This window comes from Nuphar pumila, chromosome 6 (assembly GCF_984573655.1).
Source record: "Nuphar pumila chromosome 6, dmNupPumi1.hap1.1, whole genome shotgun sequence".
Taxonomy (NCBI): Eukaryota; Viridiplantae; Streptophyta; class Magnoliopsida; order Nymphaeales; family Nymphaeaceae; genus Nuphar; species Nuphar pumila.
In genome coordinates this window covers 19,375,180-19,399,640 of record NC_143254.1, presented here as the reverse complement: position 1 = coordinate 19,399,640, position 24,461 = coordinate 19,375,180, and the positions used below count along the sequence as shown (strand labels likewise).

General features: G+C 37.2%; 1 protein-coding gene across 1 annotated transcript; it reads right to left on the bottom strand.

Moving 5' to 3' along the window:
- Nucleotides 1-2,493: 2,493 nt before the first annotated feature.
- On the bottom strand, nt 2,494-8,409 carry LOC149834209 (glycosyltransferase BC10-like). The gene is made up of 2 exons (XM_090009310.1): nt 7,642-8,409; nt 2,494-3,132 (listed from the first exon to the last, which is right to left on the bottom strand). Exons 1-2 carry the CDS (start codon nt 8,407-8,409, stop codon nt 2,494-2,496), a joined length of 1,407 nt encoding a protein of 468 aa, XP_089865436.1.
- Between the last annotated feature and the right edge of the window lie 16,052 nt (nt 8,410-24,461).

Genomic DNA, 24,461 nt, shown 5'->3' with positions numbered 1-24,461 from the left:
GCTGGGTTGTTGTCCCCTGATAACCGAAAATTGTACAGGATCAAGAAAAAAAGATTTTATGGTATCAATGACTGATACTGTGTCTTGACCTGCACATGCATTTGGCTTTGGTTACATCTAATGGGAAGAAGCTAGAGCCAGTTACTAAGTCTGGCATGGTTTATTTTGCCATGTTTAGGACATTGATCCATGCTGTTGGATCATTATTCTATTTTCAATATATTTTTTTATATTTACACGGAGAAACCACCCCCAGGATCAGAGACCTAGCCGCGCTGGCTTTGCCTGCCCGTCACTGTGTAATAGACATGCAACCGTATCCATTGGATCCTAGCAGATTGAGATGGTGAGGACACTGCAGCACGTACAGTCATGGTACTTTCTCCTGAACTACGTAGTGCATTATTATAACTCATTTGGTCTAAGATAAGGTTTGAACCTTTACACTAGGGAAAGCCTTTGGTGTGGATGTGCATACCATATAGATGAGTTGAGACTTGTAACTGCAAGTTGTTTCGACCCAATTTCTATCTGTGTTCAACACAATTGATTTGTTAGGGATCAACCCTTGGATCATCTTTCTTTGACAAGTGATTTGAAAACTGATCTTCATTAAGCTGACCATGTAGATCACATCTTTAGGACTGGATTCATTTAAAACAAGAGTAATAAGATATGTCTCATTTCCTTTCATTGATACCGTATGCACATCCACAACAAAAGACTTTTGTCTTGAACTATGCTTAAAATCGAATAGCGCGGATGCGTCAACAATAAAGAAAATCAATGTAGCTTGTTGGGTGGGATGCGATCTAGGTCCAAAAGATCTACCTAGATCCATTTTGTGCTTGAATTTTTTGGTCTTTTGTATTTGAATATTAAATTCATATATCTAATTCATATGTAAAATGAGAAAGCATATCAAATTTAGGTCTTTCAAGACCAGAATTAGAACTGCTCTTCTACAAGAAGATGAGAGATATTGGTAACATGAGGTAAAAAGTTAGTGGTCACAGGAGAATTTCTAGATTTTGTCATATCCCTTTATTTTTAGTTTTCTTAGATAAGTTAGTTTCATAGGTTGGCTTTCAAATCGAATCTGCAGGTTCAGGAATAGCTTTTCTGCAGCCCAGAATCACTTGCAAAGCATATCTGGTACCAAATAGAGTGACTAAATTCACATATATACATCACATGCAATCTGTGATAAACATTATATATTCATGTCATCATATAATCACCTTAACCATTTGTTTAGGGGACACATTGATGGAGCTTTGTTAATAATTAATCTCCAATGTCATTTTCAATGTTCATGCTAAAATTCAATTGAGCTGAAGTAATCAATTTCCTAGTGGACTGGCATCAGAATGAGGGTTACCAGACCTTGCAATGTAGCATAGGAGAGGCTGGGAAAGGAGATGAGCTGCTCATGACTCGGCTTGTGTTCATTGTACAAATTAAGTGCTGATCTATTGTCATAAAATAGGCTAAATGAGCCGAACATGAGCAAGAGGTTCAGCTTAGCTTACATATATTTTACATTATAGTGTAGTGTATTAATTATTAAATGATTGGAGTGTTTCACATACAAACAACAGGTGAATGTTGCTTACATCTTTTTGCTTCTAGCTTTGAGACAATGCATTCATGTTATAAATTAGTTACCTGGAAATCAAGTTAATAGATTTGGAGTTCAAATCATATTACTTCCAAATTTCGTGACAGAAGAAGTTGCAGATTTTTGTTGCTCTACTGTAAAGGCTATATCGAAGTTACCAAATTTACCAAAAAGTTGTGGATAAAGTGGTTCTTATAAAGTATTGGATTTGATGCAAGATAACTATACTCTACTGCGATAATCAGTTTGATGTATATTTGAACAAGAAATGCTGCTTATTATGCTAAAATAAAACATGTGGACATCCATTATCATTGATCAGACATTGCTGACAATTAGCTAATAAGTTTAAATATGGTTTGTATCAAGGCAGAAAAAAGTGACAAGAAAGGCTTTACGAGGGGTTGGTAATGTGGAGGAATATAATCAATTTAGGAGAAAATCTACTTATCAGTCAGGAAAGTGAATTTTTTTGCCATCTTGGAGTTTTCACCCAAGTGGGACTCCACAGGGGTTCTAGACCCATGTGGATAAGTCCAAATAGATGACTATTTAAAGTCTATTTATTACACTTAGTAAATTATTTTTGATGTTCTAGATTATAAATAAAAGGGGAAAAAGTAACCTTATCTTCAATATTATAACCAAGTACAACCAGATCAGAGATGATGAGTGTAACGCCCTGCCTTATCTTGAGGGAGGATTTTTTTTTTTTTTAACACGGAGGACTTTTCAGAACTATCTCGGAATCACAAATTTAGAATGAAACCATAACAATTGGAATATCACAAAATTAGATCCTCCTCTATATGCAACCGTTAATGTAAGGGAAGAGATCACTCAAAACTCTCTCTCTCTCTCTCTCTCTCTCTCTAAAATCGTAAGACCTTGGGTCCAAACTTCAGCAGCCTACCTAAAGCATTAAGGGGAAACTTCCTAGCAAACAAGTAGCAGACAGATGTCTCCTGCCCATTGTATGTGCACTGGCTTCCATCTCTCATCTTTCTCAGCAACTCCGTGGTCACATTCCACCTACTATAACTGGCTGGGTGAGGCCCACGCTTGGACCAGTCGACCCAAGTCACAGTCCTGTTTGCATTCCATGCCCCGAACTCTATGTTCACAAGTGTAGGAATGTAGTGCTCATCGGCGTAACATTGGCGCCTGCAGCGCTTCACAAACACTTGGTAGTACTTCTGATCAGAAATCACCTCCAGCGCGAGTTTTCGATCCATCTCGAACCATTGAGATCCCTTTCTCCATTGGTCACGCATGATCACTGGCCACATTTTCCTGTTATACCGGCCACGGCCACTTCTACTTGGGTCATCATATACTTCTACAAAGGACTGCCTTGAGTTGATGAGGTACTCATAGGTGGTGGTGAAGGAGAAGATGGGTATGCAAGACTCGGACAGGAGCACGAACCTCTGGTTCGAGAAATCAAACAGCGCGTTCGCAAGAAGACGACGTTCTGCTTTCAATTCACTAATCATCCCCCATCGAACTTGCTGCTTCAAAATCAAAACCTTCTATTAGCAATTCTCTTTTCTTTCTAAAAGAAGGGCAAAGATTTGTTTTTCAAAAAAAGATAACATAGAGAACACACTGTCCAGGAGGTGCAATGTGATTGCACTTTTAGTGTGCTGCTGCATCCACCATCTTAGAAATGCAGCCCGTCAGCCGTGAATGGAGATCAAGTGCAATTACATTGCACATTTTAGTGTGCTGTTGCACCTGATCCAGCCTCCATCTTTTGTTGAGCCCCACAGCCAACAGACTGTATCCTAAAGAAAAGAGTGGCCAGGTGCAGTGGCACACTCAAAGAGTGCAATGTGATTGTACTTGATCTGCTTCCGGCAGCTGTGGAGCCCAACAGCAGATGGTGGGTGATCAGGTACAACAGCACACACTTAAAGTGTGAAATCACATTGCACCTGTTCTCAATTCCTGTCCAGCGAGCAAATAAGCAAACATCATGTCATATGACCCAAAATAATAAATTGGTTGGACTCATGTTGGATATACCAGCTTCAGTTTAGTTGGATCAAGACTCAGATGAAGCAGCAAGTTCAATGAGCAATTCACTTCGCTATTTCTTTCTAGTCTATGCTGCTTAAAGACTAAGGACGGGTTTGTGTATCGTCCCCCCCCCCCCCCGTGACACGGGAACCATTACCATGGAAAAGGAGGGGTGGAATGTTGAAAACGAGCTCCTCTTTCTGTGGGAAAAGAGTAGCTCGTGTTTGCGTCAATGTGGTGAGCCCATAGTGAGAAAAGTTTTTATTGGTAATTTCTCGTTTTTTCAAAAACTTGTGAGAAATTAAAAAAAAAATCATAAATCTCACATTTTTTTCGGCAAAATCTCGGCAATGAAAAATAAATTAAAAATATAAAATTGATTTTTTATAAGAAAATATTAATCAAATTTATTAATATCATGTTTAAATCACAATAAATAGCCATTTAAAACGTAAATATCGCATTTAAATCATGGTATTTATGTTTTTTTCATAAATCTCACGATATTTTGAAAATCTCATGAGAAATTGCCGTTTTAAACTTTCAGGCAGTTTCTCACGAGATTATCGCAAGATTTTCATAAATCTCGCGATATTTGTCACTATGGGTGAGCCCCACAGAAATGCAAGGGTTTGCACCCGTTTTCACGAAAACTCTCCCTTTTGGTGACGTGCAAACGTGCCCTAAAAAAAATTTAAAAAAAAGTAAGAAAACATGCATATACATGAAAATAGAAAAATCTCGGGCTTTTTTTAGCATAACTTGGCAGCCATGAAATCATTGTCCTTACCAAACTTGGCATCCAACGCAATTATGTCTATATATAAGCCCTGATATTGTTGGTGGTATTTCTTAAAATAAATCAGGAGCCCTCTAAACCTAATATATTAGCTTAAGGTTTTGTTCAACGACAGATGCCCTAAGAAATTATGTGTCTACTCCTTCCAGAGAACAAAGATAAATAATAAGGGCCTGTTTGGGATTGGCGTTTATGAAGTTTATGCATTTGAGGAAGTGGCAGCTGCCGAAGGTGGTATCTGAGTGTAAATACAAAGGAGAAAGGACCTCATTTTCCATCTCAAATGGCGGACAGGTTATATGTTCCCACAGGAACATGCACTGTAACTACAGTGTGTGTGTTCCTGGGTCCTCACTGTGGCGCTCAGTGGAGTGTAGGGGGGGCATACACCCCATACATCCTGCAGGCTGATGTACGGCAATCTACAGCTCTCCCGCACACCCCACTGCGTGCCACGCGGCACTCAGTGAGGACCCTGGAACATGCACTGTCGCTACAGTGCATGTTCCGGGGGTGCACACGCAACACCTTCTCTCTCAGATGCATAAACGCTCATCCTAGCTCCGAGATTACAAACGGGACCACCATGGGCGGTTGACCAAGATTTATTTTGCCTCGGGAACACCAAATGCATAAACGCTCCCAAGCAGGCCCTAAAAGTGGTTTCTTTGTTTCTGATGCGACGATTTTCCTATTTCATTACATGTCAGCTCCTTATCAAACAACTAAGTTGAGTTGAACCAATACGCGCTCGTGTTTTCCTAAGACTAGTGGTATTAGTCACAGTTGACAAATAATAAAAGCGAATTAGAAGATATAGATAAATTGAAAACTATTTCAGGAAAGAAATGTAAAAGTTGAAAACAGTTAAATGCTTTGCCAAAAAAAAGTTCATTTGTTTTTAATCTTAAAATTAGTGGTTGTGAACAAATTTGAACTAAAAGTAGACTGCAGCTAGTGATAACTCATCACTAACTTCTTTTTTTGTATGTACATCTCCTTTATATCAATATATATTCAATTCTTTAAAAAAAAAGAGATCAATATAAAAAATTTCAGCATTGAGATCTTTTGGTGAGAGAAAATCTCGTGATATATAAATCATGATTTAGAAAAATATTGACAAATAATAAAATATAAAATGGTATAAATAATATGAGATGAAAATACATTGACAAAAAAATTAAAATCCCTATGTATTTGCTAAATATCTGCCCTTGTGGTTGAGGTCATCTTGTTTTGAGTTGAGGGTTGATAATCTAGGTGGCTGATACATCTCCAAGATCGAACCACCCGAGGGCATGATGCAATGTGGTTGCACACTTTTACTGTGCTGCTGCACCTACTCATCCACCATCTTTGTTCCTTTAAAAAAAACCTGATGCACCATCTTTGGGATACAGCCTGTCAGCTGTGGGGCTGAACAGCAGAGCAGATGATGGGTGATCAGCGGCGGCTGCACACTTAAAGTGTGCAATCACATTGCACCTAATCTCAATTTTACTTTGACCACTAGGTGGGTCCCCATGTGGCTTAATCCTTGATGGCTTCCGGGTCATGAAAAAAGCCTCGTTAATTATCAAGTTAACATTGCGATACGTTTCAAAACAATTAAACAAGCATTATTTTGAAAGTACCCTTATATATTCAAGTGCCATATCACCATCTTAAAAGACAGAATGAGATAAGCTCCATTGACAAAAGTAGCGCGTTAAATTACACTGTGGCTTCCAAAGGCAGGGGATGCCTGTTTCTCATCTATCATGGTTGACCTCTGAATATTTAAAAGGGCTATTGCACAGTCTTTGTTGGTTAAACAAGAGGGATGATGCCATGAACATGGTGTTCATGTACCTTTTTGGGGCCCTCTTCTAGACCAACAACCTACTTTTGTATGCAGAAAAGTGGGTCATCAGAAAGTATAACTATAAAGTTTGTCAAACTTTGAAAATTCAGTAAGCGCAAGGGTCCCAGCCTAGTGAAGTCTAAAATCAAATTGATGATTTTATGCCAACTGAAAGTCTGAAACCTGGATCAAGAGCTACAAAAGAGACAGATCAGCCCACTTCGTATATGACCGATTCTTCTGTTATATTCACTGCCAACTGCACATCTCACTTGATCAGGATGTACATGGCCTCTACTCTCCTAGTTTTTCCAATTGAGATGCACAGTTCCCAAGTAGGGATGCAAATGGGTTCGATCCAGGATATAGAGATTTTGCAATTTTTGACTGTTGGGCTCTGATTCCGTTCCGAATCCCTACGTATTTAGCTGTTCCGGATCCAAACTGGTTTCATCCTTGTTCCCAAGTAGGATGTGCGAAAATAAAATATCACAGTTGATCGGTTATATACAACATGACCTTATCTGTCCTTGCAACAACTACATGGTCCAAGTGCTTCTCTGACATGGATGATCCTGAGTTTCAGACAATTAGATCACAAAAATCCAGCAGTGTGTAAGAAAATTTTATCTACTCTTGAATGTACCATAAAGTCTATGCCAAAAATAATAGATGGGTTTATTTGCTCAATCTGACCCTTGAGATACAATCAAACACCGTTTTGGATAGATTTTCTTTGGCGTAAAAACGTGATCTTTTCTAAAAAAGAGTTTTTGGTGAATCGTATAGCATTGATTTTTGTTTTTGAAAGAAAAAAAAATCAATGTTATACAATGCACCAAAAATCTAATTATAGATCACAAACAGACTATCTATAACATGTTTTTAACTAATCAAACCATGTAGCCTCAAGGGTTTGGTGAAGTGGAAGGGGCTTTGGCCACCAGATCCGTGGTCAGGGTTCCATTCCCATGGGCTTCAGCCCCTTTGCATTAATGAGGGCAAGGGATAATCCCTTGCTCGCCGGAAGCTCGGTGACTCCTTGCGGGCCACGGGTTTACATCATTGCGATAGAGATCGCGAGTACGACAGACTTAGCCAGCAAGACTAGGTTTCTGATTTTGAGGGTGGTTTCCCTGTCCTTCATGAAAAAAATAATGAAACCATGTAAACGATATCTATAAAGCTTGTTCTAAAAAAAGAGAGAGAGATGAAGAAAATGCTGGAAAACAGGTAATATTTTAGTGGAGAGTAGTGTGGTCCAGTGTAGCCAACGTTACCCACATATATAATACCAAATACATTCTAAGCAAGCTCATTTCAAGAAATATGAAAAGTTATTTGTTATGGTACCTTGCTTGGTATTCTTCTTCCATGAAACACCGATTTGTCTGGCACTGATAGGTTGTAGGAGGGGTTTGTGTGAACATAAATCGTGTATTTACCTTCATGTCCCTTGAAGAATCTCTCCCACAAGGGTGCTAAGGGAAGGGGCCCCCTTGTCAAGAATAGGAAGGCAATCTTTGGGACTCTCTTGTAGGGGTACCCACTAACCTTGGGAACCATAGATGCCCTCCATAGCAATTCATCGTCTGCCATGCTATGCATCACAAAACTGGGTTGTATCCAATCCTTGATTCCAATTCTGGCAGACTTCTTTCTCGTGTGGTCACAACGCGCCATAAGCTGAGAACTGCTAGAAGAATTCATGCGCTGTGGATCAACACCAGCGGTGGGATGATGTGTGCCGTTCTTAACTGCAAGAGGAATAGAATCGCATGAATTTAACTTGGATGGTGAGCTGGTCGTCATGCAATTGTGATCGGCAGCAACATCGCCAACAGGAATAATAGAGGAAGCAAGAGAAGAATTGTTGCCATGATTCAGATCGATGCCGACTGAGTGATTTGTGGCACACTTAAGAGGAGGGAGAGGGGAATTGGAGTTTTTTTTATTGAATATGGGGAGGTAGTTACTGATATGGAAGCTAGCAATGACACCAAAAGTGATGCCCAAGGCAAAGATAACAAAGTGGGAGGTAAGGTTAGATGGGTACACCTGAAACTTGAAGTTTATGGACTCGTCAACTTTATGTTGTTGATCAGGTTTCTTCTTCTCCATGATAGCGGCAGTGGTGGTGGAGATGACTCTGATGTTGCTCTAGTGCTACTTTATGGTTTTGTCAATATGGAGTGGAGGGTGAAGTTGTCTGGGAGGGGAGGGTGGACTTTTAACTTTTATGGAAAGGGAGATGCTGATGCAGTTTTGCATGTTTATAACCTGCGGACAACTTAGGGAAGCATAAGCACTGGATATTGCCCCCGTCAACTTTTGAAGGTCTTCTTTCCTCGAGCATCTCCAAAATTCTAAACACATTATCTATTCTTTTTGCCTCTATTGATTTAAAACATGACTAATATTTTGAAAGGGTTTCATATGTGAGAGAGAGAGAGAGAGGAAACCTCGTCTAAAGAAGTTTGAGGCTGCCATAGTGGTTGTCCATAACAGGAGTTTTTTTAATGATATTTTCAGCAGACAACCCAAAAGATTCACTGGTTTCATGGTTTGGTGGCATCCATGATTTCTTGTGTAGAAGCCACGAATATATATATATATATATATATATATATATATATATATATATATATATTCGCCGCATTTTGATGTGTTGGGGAGGGGTGCACTGGCCAGGTCTTAACCTTTTGTGTTTCATGCAATAAGGGACTGCCGTCAAGTCTCTGCCAGATTCTCATACCTTGAGTTTTTTCATGACTGACTATATCGCTGTTAGTTTCGAACACGTATCGCATGCACCTAATGTTCAAACACTTACACTCTACTATATATATATATATATATATATATATATATATATATATATATATATACACGTTGTACCACCATATACACACTTGATTTACAAAGATCTAGGCTGCAAAAGCAAAATCTAACCGTTGGATCGCATTTAACATATTTTATTTAGCATTTTGATGTGTTAAAGTTGATTCAAATAGGATGTTTTACATCATTTCTAAACCTTATTTTCATGAATTGTGAGAAATTGATTTTGTCTGTCTCAAAAATAAAATCTCCTGGTGTATTAAACATGAGAAAACCTTCATTTTATATTAAATAATTTGTGCTAAATACATCTGTACGATTAGATTTACCATTTGGTGGTTAGATCTATTCAAACAAAAGTGTATACCACCGTATGTATGGTATCATGGTCAAAACCACACACACACACACGTGAAAAGATCATGTGCAATATGATTGCACAAATATTTGTGCATTAAGCACTTAATCAACCTCCATCAGCAGGTGCTTAATGCACAAATATTTGTGCAATCATATTGCACCCGATCCAGACTCCACACACACACACACACACACACACATATATATATATATATATAGGTGTCTGATAAATCCATAGGTGCTCAACCCTCACTCAATCGGGTTTGACCATCCACCGTGCACACATGGACAATCAAGGTGCAAAAAAAGGCAAAAAAACACGCTTTTAAAGTGCTACTAAAGGTCCCATATATTGGGACCTTTAGTGGCGCTTTGAAATGCCACTAAAAACCCAGCAGGGACATGCATATATTTTTTCTTTTTATGGTGCTTTGAAAGTGCGGCTAAAGGGATTTTATGCCAATTTTTGTGCAATTTTCTTTTTGTTTTTTGCATAGTGATTGTCCAACACACGCGCGATGGATAGTCAGCGCGCTTGAGCTCGGGTTGAGCACCTATGGATTGATCACCTCTCTCTCTCTCTCTCTCTCTCTCTCTCTCTCTCTCTCTCTCTCTCTCTCTCTATATATATATATATATATATATATATATATATATATATATATATATATATATATATATATATATATATATATATATATATATCGCAAGTGAATGAGGGTTTTTAGTATGTGTTTTTGCAAATCTAATCTTGTAGATGTGTTTGGCATGGTCAATTTGCTAGAAAATGACACTTGGAACGTGCTATTGGATGAAAAAATATGAAATTTTCAGCTTAATTATTTACAAAAATTATAAACCTTTGATTTTCAAACCCTATAAAAACATACCTATGTGTCTTAATTAGATGATCTAAGAATCCATTCCTATAAAAGCACAATTTTTATAGTCAGATTTAAGAAAAACTTAAAAAAAAAAACTTAAGATGCCTAATATATTGTTGGTAGGCATGTATTAGAGTAGGTGTTGCAGACACGACCGAACTATGGGAGGTCAATCTCACGGATACACTTATACGCCAAGTGTACGATGCGAAAGCAACTAAACTTAAATGAGAAAATAAATTTTGAAACAATTCTTTTTTTTGTTATTTTTTAAAATAAAACTAACTATGCTAAACTCACCTAAGACTATATATATATATATATATATATATATATATATATATATATATATATATATATATATATATATATATATATATATATATATATATATATATATATATATATATATATATGCTTCGTAAAGAAACTGGACAGATTTGGCCACTGCTAGCAACTAATAATTTCAACACAATGAAATCTCATATTCCAGCACCAACTCATATCATATTCAATCACTTAACATGCTAACACATTCAACTCACGACAGAATATATTTTGTTCTTGAATCAATGAAATCAAGTCATTCATTCATAGGAAACATCTACTCCTATTTGAGACATTCAATAATGAAAACTCCACAAACAACCCAATGACAAAAATAACAATAGTTCAGACCTGACTCTAATATTTTTAAGTTTGGGATAAGCACAAAATAGATCACAATAAGAGGATTTGGGTTAACCAAGCATTCAAACCGATTTTAACAATGTGAAAAAACTTGCATAGAACAATAACAACATGCTTCTACGGCAATTAGGAACATGCCTCAGACCTGGATCGCAGGTCTAGGGGTCTGAGATCAATATTCAAACAATGAACAACAATGAGGAAGGGACAGCTCAGTCACAGAAAATTGATTTTCACAAGCATCGGTGGTAAGCTCACTATTTGAACTGAACTGCATGCAATCATTTAACAAACTAGCTCCACGCTCAAGACTTAAATGAACTCAGACCTGGACCAACGTCAATAGGTCTGTATCAAATCCTCAACTTGACATTTGAAAAGTTTAACAGATCTGGAAATATCTCATCCAAGGTTTTAAAGATTTTCAAGCTAACGATTGTTTTTTTTTAAATAACAATAAATCGTTTTTTGTTTCTCCTTCTCACAACCAAATTTGATAATCAAATCATACATGGATCAAACAATAAGAAGTCTGAGATCGACACTCAAACACATTTGTGGAATGAGTTTTCAGATGAGAAAATGGCAACAATGAGTTTTGGAATTTTAGAATCCATGTTTTTCTCAAGAAGCGGATTTTTTTTCTTTTTTTCTTTGTTTTAGTTTTAAGTTCCAGCATAAAACCTCACTAGACAACTTTGATCAGGTATTGTTTGCACACCTTCAGCAATCAATAATCTCAACCAAACACGTGTCAATCACAAGCAAAACATGAATAGAAAAAATCAGGTTTCAAATAAGATACAAAGAGTTAAATCAAAGACAACGCCATCAAGCATTCAAAGAAGTGATTTTCGGCAAACCAACAATCAACAGGACTCCAAGGTAGTCTAGATCCATCCAACATGTTCGTGCCTCAACTCCTAGGCACAAGAACAACTCCACACATCCAATGGTTGAAAACTCCACAATGAGGATTGACAACGATGAAGAAGAGAGGGGTGTTTCTCCCAAACAACCCTCACAACCTCTCCAAGGTCAAGTACCTTCACACGAGCTCTCCAAGCTCTCGTGCATGGCTCGATAGCTCTCCAAAGAGCTTAGGATCAGACCTTATGGATAGCATCAACCCACGACCTGTAAGGTTTCACGATAATGGAGGTGGTTCTCCCACAAGTTCGTACACAGATTGGAACTCACAAGTTCCCACTCTCAAGATTCAAGTTCTCTCCTAAAACTCATGTTTTTCTCTTAATATTTTTTCCTCTCTGTTTTCTTTCTTCTTTTTCAATTTTTTTTTTCAAGTTAGACAAAAGACCTCTAGATTTTTTGTTGAATGTTTTTTTTATATATGGGAGACAATATAGTATAGCCTCTCATTGGCCACAAGGGCGGCCACCTTTGGAGGCTAATCAGAAGCCCTTTTTCAAATTGTTTGTCCTATTCTTCTCTTGGTTGACCAATGAGGAGTCACCAAGGGAGAATGGACTGGTGGCACCTCCATTATAGACCAGAAAGGGTTGAGGTAAGGTGGCTAGCTATGGTTGGCCGCTCACCTCCCTCCAAAACCAATCACATTAAACCATTTGCCATGTGTCAATTGAATCCAGATTTGGATATGAAAAAAATAAATTATGGATCCATTATACCGTCTAGTACCACAAAATGGATCCTACAGGGTATTAAAACTATTCGAATTTGTAAGATCTTAATCCTACCAAAAAATCTATAAATAAAAATATTACAACATTGTTCGAGGTTCCAAAATTCACAAAATAGGAACCAAATACCAAAATAAATTTTCTTAGATATATTATACAAAATTCTCAAAAAATTATCATGGGTAAAATTACCAAAAATACTCTTGGGACTCGAATTGACCCAAATGAATTGAAAATGGATCAAGTAACTTTGGTTTTGCATTTTTTATTAAAATTTTGGATTTGGATCTCGCTCCCACCCCTCGCATGTGGGGCATGGATCCCGATGCTCCTGCACCATTCCCTTCTTGGTCAAAGGTCTTCATCCTTGGAGCCTGATTCTTCTTAAGTGGATCACCATAATACCTGCAAAAAAATATGCCAATCAATAATTTGCAATGCATAATCCTAAAAGAAACAGAATAATAATGTTCATGTATGCTTAAAAAACTTAAATTATTCAGTTGGGAGATTACATGATTTCTCCAATTTAAAGCTTCACAAAATACATATTCAACCTGTTCTGACATTTTAATAATATATAAAATTTGCAAAAGTTGATCATGAAACAATAATTTATCTAAAATAGAATATTTAACATGTTTTTTTTTCAATCAAAGCACTCACAAATGCAAAAAAAACTTTTGCATCCATAAAAAAAAAATTATGCAACATTTCACTTAATTAAAAGGATTTCTGCTTAAGATCACAACAAGGCACTGCATTTTCTTTTACAAAATTAACAGTGAAGTTCATTCTAAAAATTAGCAATTCAAACCTACTGCAAAAGTTGTCTTTAGATGCCAATGCAGTATGCAACATCACTAAAGTTCTGATAAGACCAAATTTTTTTGAGGCTTTTGCACACAAATTATTTGATTTTAACTTGCATTTAGGATTTAGATGGGTATTTGACTCTCTAAAGGCTCAAACATTTCTTTCTAAACTTTTAAATGCTCAATAAAACACCTATCTGGATGATCCTCACTATTCTCGAATTCATCAAAATAAATTCACCCTCAATTTCACCTAGGTTTCTTGTGAACCTCATCATCAATTGAAATATCCTCAATAACATATAGGGAATCCTCTTTGGCTTCCTCATTGACCTCATCAAATATCAGACCACCAAGGATTTTGCTAGAAGGTTCCTTCTAGGGTTCATTCATGAAAATGACAGAGGTATAAACAACTTCTTGAGTGGGTTCAGATGCAAAAGAGGGTTCTACGTCGGGATCAAAACTAGGTTTTATATCCTCGACCTCCTCAACACATTGACACTCTAAATCATGAGCAAAATAAAATTCCTCTTTGAACTTATGACTCACACTTAATGCACTCACAAACCTAACCTTAGATGCAACAACCTTATATGTAGATGTGTTGGATTGGGGTATAGATGTAAAACCTATAAATTTTGCGAGTTGTAAATAAATAAGGAGATTAACTTCATTCCTGAGTTAGAAGTGTGTTTTTATTTTTTAAATATCAATTATGAGTATTTTATATACTTCATTATTCTTTTTTTACCAATAAGGGTATAATTGGCATTTATAAAATTATTTCAGGGAAGTAACCAATTAATAAATTTAATTATGATGGAGTATATATAATTGATGGTGTTTGTTAATTATCAAATGATTTCATGGTGTTTTGAAGTTAACTAGAGGTATTTAGTTGGCTTGTGAGTGATTTTTATTATAAGGGTATTTAGGTCAAAAAATAATTAAGCAAGTAATTTTTTTAATATAGGGGTTATTTAGATATTGTTAAATCAATATTTAATAGGGTTAAAAGCAATGTAAATTTAGTTTTAATCTCGTAAGTGGTGACTTAATTAGGTTTGGACCCAATGGGTTAACCCAATTTAACATTTGGTTTTGGTATCTTTGAATTTAACCTCATTTTGAATTGTTTTTTCTTGCTTATGTGGAGGGTGTTTGTGTTTGGTGAATTGTCAAAGAGGCAATTCAATGCAGAGTTGAAGAAACCTCTCAGAATTTTGGGTTTCACCATATGTATCTTTCAGATCTATGAAGGTAAGATACCTTATCTAACCTTGTAGAGAGCATGTGTATGCATTAATAGAAGTGCTTATATGCAATATTGTTATATGCACACATGCCACTTAGTTGTTGATATCTAAGATTGTTGTGAATGTAGTTCGGAAATCATGCTGAGCATGATTTGAATGTATGAGAATAAAATTATTTTTCTCGTTGTGGTTCAGGAGATTATGCTCATCATGATTTTAGATAGTGGAATATGAAGTGTGTTTACTGCAGGTACATGTTTGAGCATGCATTGTATGAAATGAATGTTGTATGATTGATGTGATTGACATGACTATTGTGAATGCTTATATGAAATAATAAATTTATAAAGCATGGCATGTATGTAATGTATGTATCATGAGTGCATACTTTGAAATGAATAAACCATATGTGTGAACATGAATATATTCTAATATGTATCATGTTTATGTGTTGAATTATGATATAACATGTATTATGCATAAAAAACTGAATTATCTCTAACATGTTTTATTCATAAAAATGCATGTGGTAGAATCATGCATAAGGCATATTGTAACTGAATCATACATAAAAACATGTTATAAATGAATCATGCATAAGAGCATGTGTAGATGAATCATGGTATGATAGGATCATGCATGAAAGCAAATATGAACATGTCATATAGTATGCATGAGGGCATAAATGCAATGTGATATATAGCATGCATGGGAGCATATAAGATTAACTCATGCATATGACATGGATTGTTTAGTCATGCGAGAGAGAATAAACTATTGATATCATGCATGAGGGCATGAGAGTGTTATTCTGTAAGATAATAATATTAGAAGGTGACCTATGACTTAATAATAAAGATAACCCTAGACTATGGGTCCATTTGAAGTGCCAATGAAGCGGGACTCTCTGAGATAGCTTGGTCTATCCTGATCTCTTTGTCTTCGGGAGAGGGAAGGACAATACAAGCCTCGTGGGACATATTGAGTTTTTAAGGGTTAAAGATACATTTTATCTTCATCCCACGAAGGTTAGGGGATAGGTTTACCAATGAGTTCTAGGTGGTAGTACCACAACTCTACAGAGTTAGGGATGCATGCCCAATTTTTTCTGATAATTTTGGTTTGGAGTAGGCTAAGATTTGGGACCATGAGTTTGTTTTTTCAACCACTGCACTGTAGGTTGAATTGCACAGAAAAGAACCAGTTAAGTCATAGGAGGACAAATAAAATGCATAGAATAATAAATACTCTTATGTTTGTTTTTTAATGTTTATACCCTCTTTTGTACCAGAAGAGTTTGAATAAACAAGAGAAACAATGAATTAAAATTTCAGATCAATGTTATCATATGCATAAACATATAAATATGAATATGTAAAGACAGTTAATGCAAGTAAAGTATGATGAGTAGTAAAAGCGAAGGACTGGTTGAGCTACATCTTTGAGAGTCCACTCTTACCTTATGATCTTGGTAGACATGATCTTTTTGTTTTAAGTACTTGATCATATAGAGTCTGAACTATTATTTTTATACTCTGATTTGAAATGAAATTAAAACTCTTTATATTTCAATCTTATATTGTCCATGGTTTGAAATGTGTATCTCGTAATCTTGTTTTGATTTTTATCTCTAGTGTGACCCCACCCAAAGTCTTAAACATTTGAGAAAATCGTTTTTGCATTAAAAGATTTGATTTACTTATATTTATCAAAAAAAAAATTGGTATCAAAATTTCAATATTGGAAAAATAATTAAGGTTAAAATTTTAGGGGTGTTATAGTAGATGATAAAAATGGCATACAAATACCTTAACTCATATTTCTATACCAAGAATTTATATCACTCTGGCAATTAAGATCTCTAATGCATTGATCTACCATGCATGGATCATGTTCATGGTTCTTGTACCTTGAGTACAATTCCCTGTGATAATTGTGAGGCAAAAATTGTGTCCACAGTTTTTGCTTCATGTGTGCCCATATAGAGATTGTGACCTTGCCTTGATTATACTTGGCTTGCTTAATTTGACTTCACCATGAAGTTGCTCTACCTTTAAGCCTAAGGGTGACCAAACCTATTTTTTTGTGTTCATAAACTTTCTTAATCTCTAGAGCATCCTTGACTTCTCCTAACTAATCTAGGAATTCTTCTTATGAGCTAGATCCATTGAATTTGGGGATTTCAAACTTAATCTCAGCTTCAGAGTTGGTTCTTCTAAGCATTTTATGGGATCTACTTGAATGGGTATGAGTATGGATCTCCAACTCGTAATCTAAATCATATTGACCATGTTCATGAGATTTGTGTGATCCCACAAAGAGGGTTATATTGTTTCACTTAAATGGGCACTCATTTTGCCTAATGTATGCTTGATCACATTCTCGACCGCCTCTCAACTCATGAACTTTATGAGTCAAGTCATCAACTTGATGGTATAAATCATGCACGCGACTCTTAGCTTCATACTCATTAACGTAGTCATCACATCTACGTTAGCCTCATCGCCAAGCTATGATGAACTACACATGATCTCTCTAAGGAATGAACCCTAGCTTAGGCTTTGATACCAAAATGTTGTAGACATGATCGAACTATGGGTGGTTGATCTCGCGAATATGGATACACCCCAAGTGTATCATGTGGAAGCCACTAAACCTAAATGAGAAAATAAATTTTGAAACAACTCTTTTTTTTTGTTATGTTCCAAAATAAAACTAAATAACTATGCTAAACTCACCTAAGATTTTATAACTATATATATATATATATATATAGTTATATAGTTATATAGTTATATGCTACACAAAGAAACTAGACAAATGCTAGCAACTAATAATTTCAACACAATGAAATCTCATATTCAATCACCAACTCAGATCATATTCAATCACTTAACATACTAACACATTCAACCATACAAATAGATCATGACAGAATATATTTTGATCCTAAATCAATGAAATCAAGTCATGTATTCATAAGAAACATCTCTTCCTATTTGAGGCATTCAATAATGAAAACCCCACAAACAACCTAATGACAAAAATAATAATAGTTCAGACCAGATTATAATATTTTTAAGTTTGGGATAAGCACAGAACAAATTACAGACATCCCATCTATAATTAGCTCACAATAAGAGAATTCAGGTTAAGCAAGCATTCAAACTGGTTTTAACAACTTAAAGCAACTCACATAGAACAACAACAACAACAAGCTTCTACATCTATTAGGAAGATGCCTCAGACCTAGATAAGAAGTCTAGGGGTTTGAGATCAATATTCAAATAGCAAACAACAATAAGATGGGGACAGCTCAATCACTGAAAATTGATTTTCACAAGCATCAGTGGTAAACTCAATATTTGAAATAAATTGTATGCAATCATTTAACAAACTCGCTCCACGCTCAAGATTGAAATGAACTCAGACTTGGGCCAACATCAATAGGTCTGTATCAAATCTTCAACTCAACATTTAAAGGTTTAATAGATCTAGAAATATCTCATCCAACATTTTAAAGTTTTTCAGGCTAACAATTTTTTTTTAAACCAATAAACCAATTTTTGTTTCTCCTCACAACCAAATTTGATATTCAAATCATACATGGATCAGACATTAAGAAGTCTGAGATCGACACTCAAACATGTTTGTGGAATGAGTTTTTAGATCAGAAAATGGCAACAACGAGTTTTGGAATTTTAGAATCCACGTTTTTCTCTTAAAATCAATTTTTTTTCTTTTTATATTCCAGCATAAAACCTCATCACACAACTTCAATTAGGTATTGTTCGCAAACCTTCAGCAATCAATAATCTCAACCAAACGCATGTCAATACAAGCAAAACATGAATAGAAAAATCCAGGTTTCAAATAAGATACAAAGAGTCAAATCAAAGACAACACGATCAAGCATTCAAAGAAGTGATTTCTAGCAAACCAACAATCAACTGGACTCCAAGGTAGTCCAGATCGATTCAATACATTCTTGACTCAGCTCCTAGTCACAAGAAGAGCTCCACACATCCAATGGTTAAAAACTCCACAATGAGGATTGGCAACGATGAAGAAGAGTGGGGTGTTTCTCCCAAACAACACTCATGACCGAGAGGGTGTGGCATTCAGTCCGGTGTACGGGTGCACCGTACGCCGCCGTAACGGGTGCACCGTACGCCGCCGTACACCCGCCTGCGGGATGTACGATAGTGTATGGTGTGCCCGTACACCCAATTGAGCACCACGTGGTGCTCAGTCGGGACCCCGAAACATGCACTGTAGCTACAGTGCCGGTTCCGGTGGGAAACATATAACCTTCCCCCCTCATGACCTCTCTAAGGTCAAGTACTTTCACACGAGCTCACCAAGCTCTCGTACACGACTCGATAGCTCTCCAAAGAGCCTAGTATCAGACCTTAACAGACGACCATTAAGGTTTCACGATAATGGAGGTGGTTCTCTCACAAGTTCGCACACAAATTAACTCACAAGTTAACTTACAAATTAACTCACAAATTAAACTTTTGTTACATTGGTCATGACAAAGACATGCATGAGGTGAGATGAATAATGAGAAGGTGGTGTATGTTCCCCGTGGAACACGGGGCCGTGTGTTCGGGGGTTTGAATGAGTGTTACGTTGGCACTCATTCGTCAGTTTGAGTGTGTACGAAGGAATATTGCGGATCCCAAGATATTCCTCCGTACATAACTCCCGAATGAGTGCCAATGTTCGCAGGGGGAACATACAACCTGCTGGCATGAATAATGGATGGCTTGTTATGTTGAATCCTGCCTAAACCCAACTTGATCTTAGAATAAAAGTAATAAGCTGTCCCATCAATCAAGATGACCCCATATTGACATGACCATCAACTTTTTAGCTAAGTACAATGAAGGTCTTCAGGAATGAAGACAAGGAAGACTAAGATGAGAGAGGACACCGTGTGAGGTGTCTTGGATGTCGTTCATTTTAAAAATAAACAATGCCCATCAAAATAGTGAACAAGCTCATGGTGAGCCCTACATTTTAAACCATTTCGATGCCGTCCATCAGATTACCATCAGAGGTTTCTTGGATGCCACTCATCTTAAAAATGAACCGCACCTATCAAAACAGTGAAAAAGCTCATTGTGAGTTATTCATTTAAACCATTTCGATGCCATCTATCCGAAGCAGGAACGACATCTAAATGAAAAAACGAGTGGAACCATCCAAGTGATGGGCATCTCATTCATAAAGGTTTTGAATGCCGTTCATCGTGAGATCAAACGGCATCCAGAGCTCTGACGGTCACTCTGACCTGATCCCATCTCGACCAAGAGTCCAGGCGACATGATGGTTCCCATTCTTTTCTTAGCCTTGTCACCTTAGTTATGCTCCATTCACCAATCACCAATAGTAAGCCTTTCACACGCCCTACTCATCCACCTAAACCTACAGGCAGGTGATCCAGGGAATTCATTGATCATGAACACGGTGCCTTAGCTTGCAATGACGTGTTGTGCCTTAGCTTGCAATGACGTGTTGACCGATGACCTTAAACTTGAAAACCTATAGTTTACTCGAGGAAAGATCATTCATATGCTATGTCACAAGGATACTTCAATTAGCACTTCCACTTGTATCTGTCAGCTTACATCTTAATGAAAATTTGTACAAAAATGTTGTATCTGGTGTCCTTTTAGCCACGTTCATGTGACACAAATCATAAGTTGCAACTTATATTGAAAGTAAAAGAGGCAGCCTTTTCAGGTTGTACCTCTCTCTCTCTCTCTCTCTCTCTCTCTCTCTCTCTCTCTCTCTCTCTCTCTCTCTCTCTAAAATCCTAAAGCATGGGGTGCGATGTTGAGCAATGTAGCTAAAGAATGGGCAAGAAACTTCCGAGCAAACAAGTTGCACAGAGATGTCTCCTGCCCGTTGTATTTGCACCGAATTCCATGCCTCATCTTCCACAACAAGTCGTAAGTGACACGTGAACTACCAAAGGTAGCTGGGTGCAATCCACCTCTAGCCCAATCCACATATGTCACACTTCGATTTGCACACCGCGGCCCGAACCTTATGGTCATCAGAGTTGGAAAGTAGTGCTCATCAGGGACTGGAACTGGATACTTAGCAAACAATGGGAAGTAAGTCTGATCTGAAATCATCTCCACTGCAATTCTTCGGTCCACCTCAAACCATGCCGAGCCTTTTCGCCACGTCTTGAGTGTGACGAGCGGCTTCATACGTTTATCATATCGGCCACGGCCAAAAGACCGAGGGTCATCATATACATTTACAAAGGACTCTGTGGAGTTGATCAGGTACCCATAGACAGTGGTGAAGGGGAAGAGGGGGATGCAGGACTCCGACAAGATCACGAACCTCTGGTTCGAGAGATCAAGTAACGCATTCCCGAGAAGACGGCGCTCGGCTCCCACTATGCTAAGGGTTCCTCACTTGACTTCCTGCTTCAAGCCAGAACTTTTCTATTAGCAATTCTTATATATGCAGTTGGGGAGCACTTGGCTACGTTCAAATGATCACCCAATACTCCTAACAAAACTTAATTACCCGCACAAATGTCCATAGTCCATGTGTAAGAGTAATTAGATACGAAGAAAGAGCAATTGGACCACTAGAAATAGCTGATCAATAAACATGATAACTGATAATTCTGATATTTTGTAATTCTAAAAAAAGATATGTATGTCTCTCTCTCTCTCTCTCTCTCTCTCTCTCTCTCTCTCTCTTGTCTTAATGAATTTTATTCTTATGTCCTAAAATAAATCTAGAGCCTTCCAAAGTTAAATATATTAACTTAAAGGTCTTGTTCAACCACAGATGCTACAAGAAATTTATGTGGCAATTCCTTATAAAGAAAAAAGGATTAACAATAAAAGTGCTCAAATCACTATGTCAAAGATATTAATTAGCATGATTAACAGATAAACCTTTTATTATTAATCACTGGTCTGATGCTTTCATGGTTTCTTCTATTATTTTTTGAGAGAACGGAAAGTCAAACCTTTATTCATAGAAACCTTACCAATAACATGAGCAGGTAGTACAGTGTAAAAATTCCAGGCCATAAAGTTGGTGACAATAGATCACCCGGGCCGTGAAAAAGCCATGATGCTTTCATGCATGGTTTCTTCTTTCTTTATCTTCTGGGACACCTATCGTCACGGGCTTATTGGAAGCACCGTGCATCACCTGGTGGTTACGAGTCAAGGAAACAAGCACAAACACACTGCACAAAGGTGCATAAATGGCGGTCTGGAACACCTATATTAGGCTTCTTAAATATGAAAGTGATGTCACGCTTAAACGTTAATTAGGTTGAGGAGGTTAAGGTCATTTTAATAAGATGAAGTTGATCCCTGTGATCGTACTTAAGAATTAACATAAGTTTTTTAGATCATAACTAATACTTATTGGGGCATTAGTCATAGTGAATGAATTAACCTAAGCAATGAGATTATAAAACAAAAGTTTACAATTCATTCAAAAGAGACCGATAAGACGAGAATTATTTCACGGGGAAATAAAAGTTAACTAAAGTTGAAAAACTTTAAAAAATAAATAACTTTTTTCAATTTTTTATCTTCAAATTAGTGGTTGTGAGAATACAATATTATTTAAAAAATAAATCAAGTTGTCAGGAGTCTTCCCCAATTAAATATCAAGGTCACTAGTTGGCTAATATATATATATATATATATATATATATATATATATATATATATATATATATATATATATATATATATATTGAAATGAAGATATGAGATCTTCCCATTGACAAAAAGTGTGGCTCTCATGTCATGATGGAAGCTGAAGGAGAGGGATTTCTCATGCATGGTTGACCCTGAATATTGAAGGCTTAAATTCACACTCTCTCTTGGTTAGACTAGAAGGTTGATGCCATGGACATGGTTCTCACGTCCCTTTAGCACTATTTTTCATTCTGAAACGTGGCCAAGATTGCATGCCCACTTAATGTTTTCTTTGATATTTTGACAGATGGGTGGGTGACCTATCTGTGCTTGGTTGACCTGCTGAGCTAACAGTCGCATGCTCAGGTGCACAAAACTTCATGGCCGGAACTCCGCCCCTAGGGCCCTAGCTTAGGCTTGCACACGGGAACCACCTACACAAGGTTTCGAACACGTGACCTGGCATGCACAGCGCTCACATTTGTTCCCCTAGCTATGAGGACGCTTCCTGCGAGCCAGCAGATCCAGTGCTGTGGCCGAAGACATAAAATGTGTTCGGCACCAACCAATGGATCCCTCAGGTTTAGGTGCAATGTAATTGCACACTTTGAGTGTGCTGCTGCACCTGCTCACCCTTTATCATTGCTTGGGCCCTACAGCTGATAGGCTGTATCCTAAAATGGAGGGAGATCAGGTGCAGTAGCATGCTAAAAGTGTATTGCACCTGATCCTCCCTCCAATGGATGCCACCACCATGCCTAACCCCCTCCTTTAATAGGAAAAATGTGTTCGGCCCGATCACAGGAGCACTCCTGTTGTTTGAAACTTGGATCAAGAGCTATAACTACATGGCCCTTATGCTTGCCTGGCATGGATGAACCTAGGATTCAGATTCTTGGAGAAAGAACTGACAGTTCTAAACAAAGCACATTTTTTATTGGCAACATCTTAACGTGAACAATTTGGAAAGTCTTAACTGGACATTCTTTAAATTTTGACCAGACAGCTCAAATACCAATTACTCTCTCTCTCTCTCTCTCTCTCTCTCTCTCTCTCTCTCTCTCTCTCTCTCTCTCTCTCTCTCTCTCTCTCTCTCTCTCTCTCTCTCTCAATTGCCCCTACATCCATTGTGACCAAGCCGTATGTCATTGTCATTATTTGCCAAAGTTAATACAACTTTGGAGGCGCATACATATATGCTGTATTTCAAAGGTAGATTTTTTCTTGGTTATAAATCAATGTAGTTCTTCTTATAATATAACATATGATTAAGCATGTTAAGTTCTAGTGCAAGAAAATTTAAAGAAAAACTTGGTTGTTTTTGTATGAAGGGAGTTTTTCAATAACAATTTAAACAAGGGCATAGGAAGAACTGTGATGCCAACACGAACATTGAAACGCAACCAGGGCACGTTTTGGAGTTGCATGTCCTGTGGCTTGGAATTCATATTCCACGGAACATCACGATTTCCATATTTGGTTATAAATTGTCAAAAATTGATGTGAATAGCAAGTCAAATCCAATAACCACTCTCTAAGGAAAAAAGCACCCATGAAAATGCTAGCGTGGTATTTCCACCAGGTGTTTGGCAGAACTTTCAGGTTGAACAAATTCACGGTTGCCATCAATGTCAAACATAGTCTAAGCAAGTTCATTTCGAGAAATATGAACGAGTTATTAATTGTTCACTTACATTGCTTGGTATTCTTCTTCCATAAAAGACCGATTGTTCTGACGCTGTCTCTATGTAGGAGGGATCTGTGTGAGCATAAATTGAGTATTTACCATCATGTCCTTTGAAGAACCTCTCCCACAAGGGTGCTAGGGGAAGGGGACCCCTTGTCAAGAATAAGAAGGCTACCTTGGGGACTCTCTTGTATGAGTGCCTCCTAAATTCCTTAGAAACCGTGGATGCCCACCATAACAATTCATAATCTGCCATGTTATGCATTACAAAGGGGG

What these genes read in the sequence shown, in the direction of transcription:
- LOC149834209 (XM_090009310.1), bottom strand. Translation starts at nt 8,409, where the DNA reads ATGGAGAAGAAGAAACCTGATCAACAACATAAAGTTGACGAGTCCATA. An exon ending in GAAGAAGAATACCAAGCAAG is followed by an intron (nt 3,133 to 7,641) that starts GTACCATAACAA and finishes ATTTTGAAGCAG; the next exon opens with CAAGTTCGATGGGGGATGAT.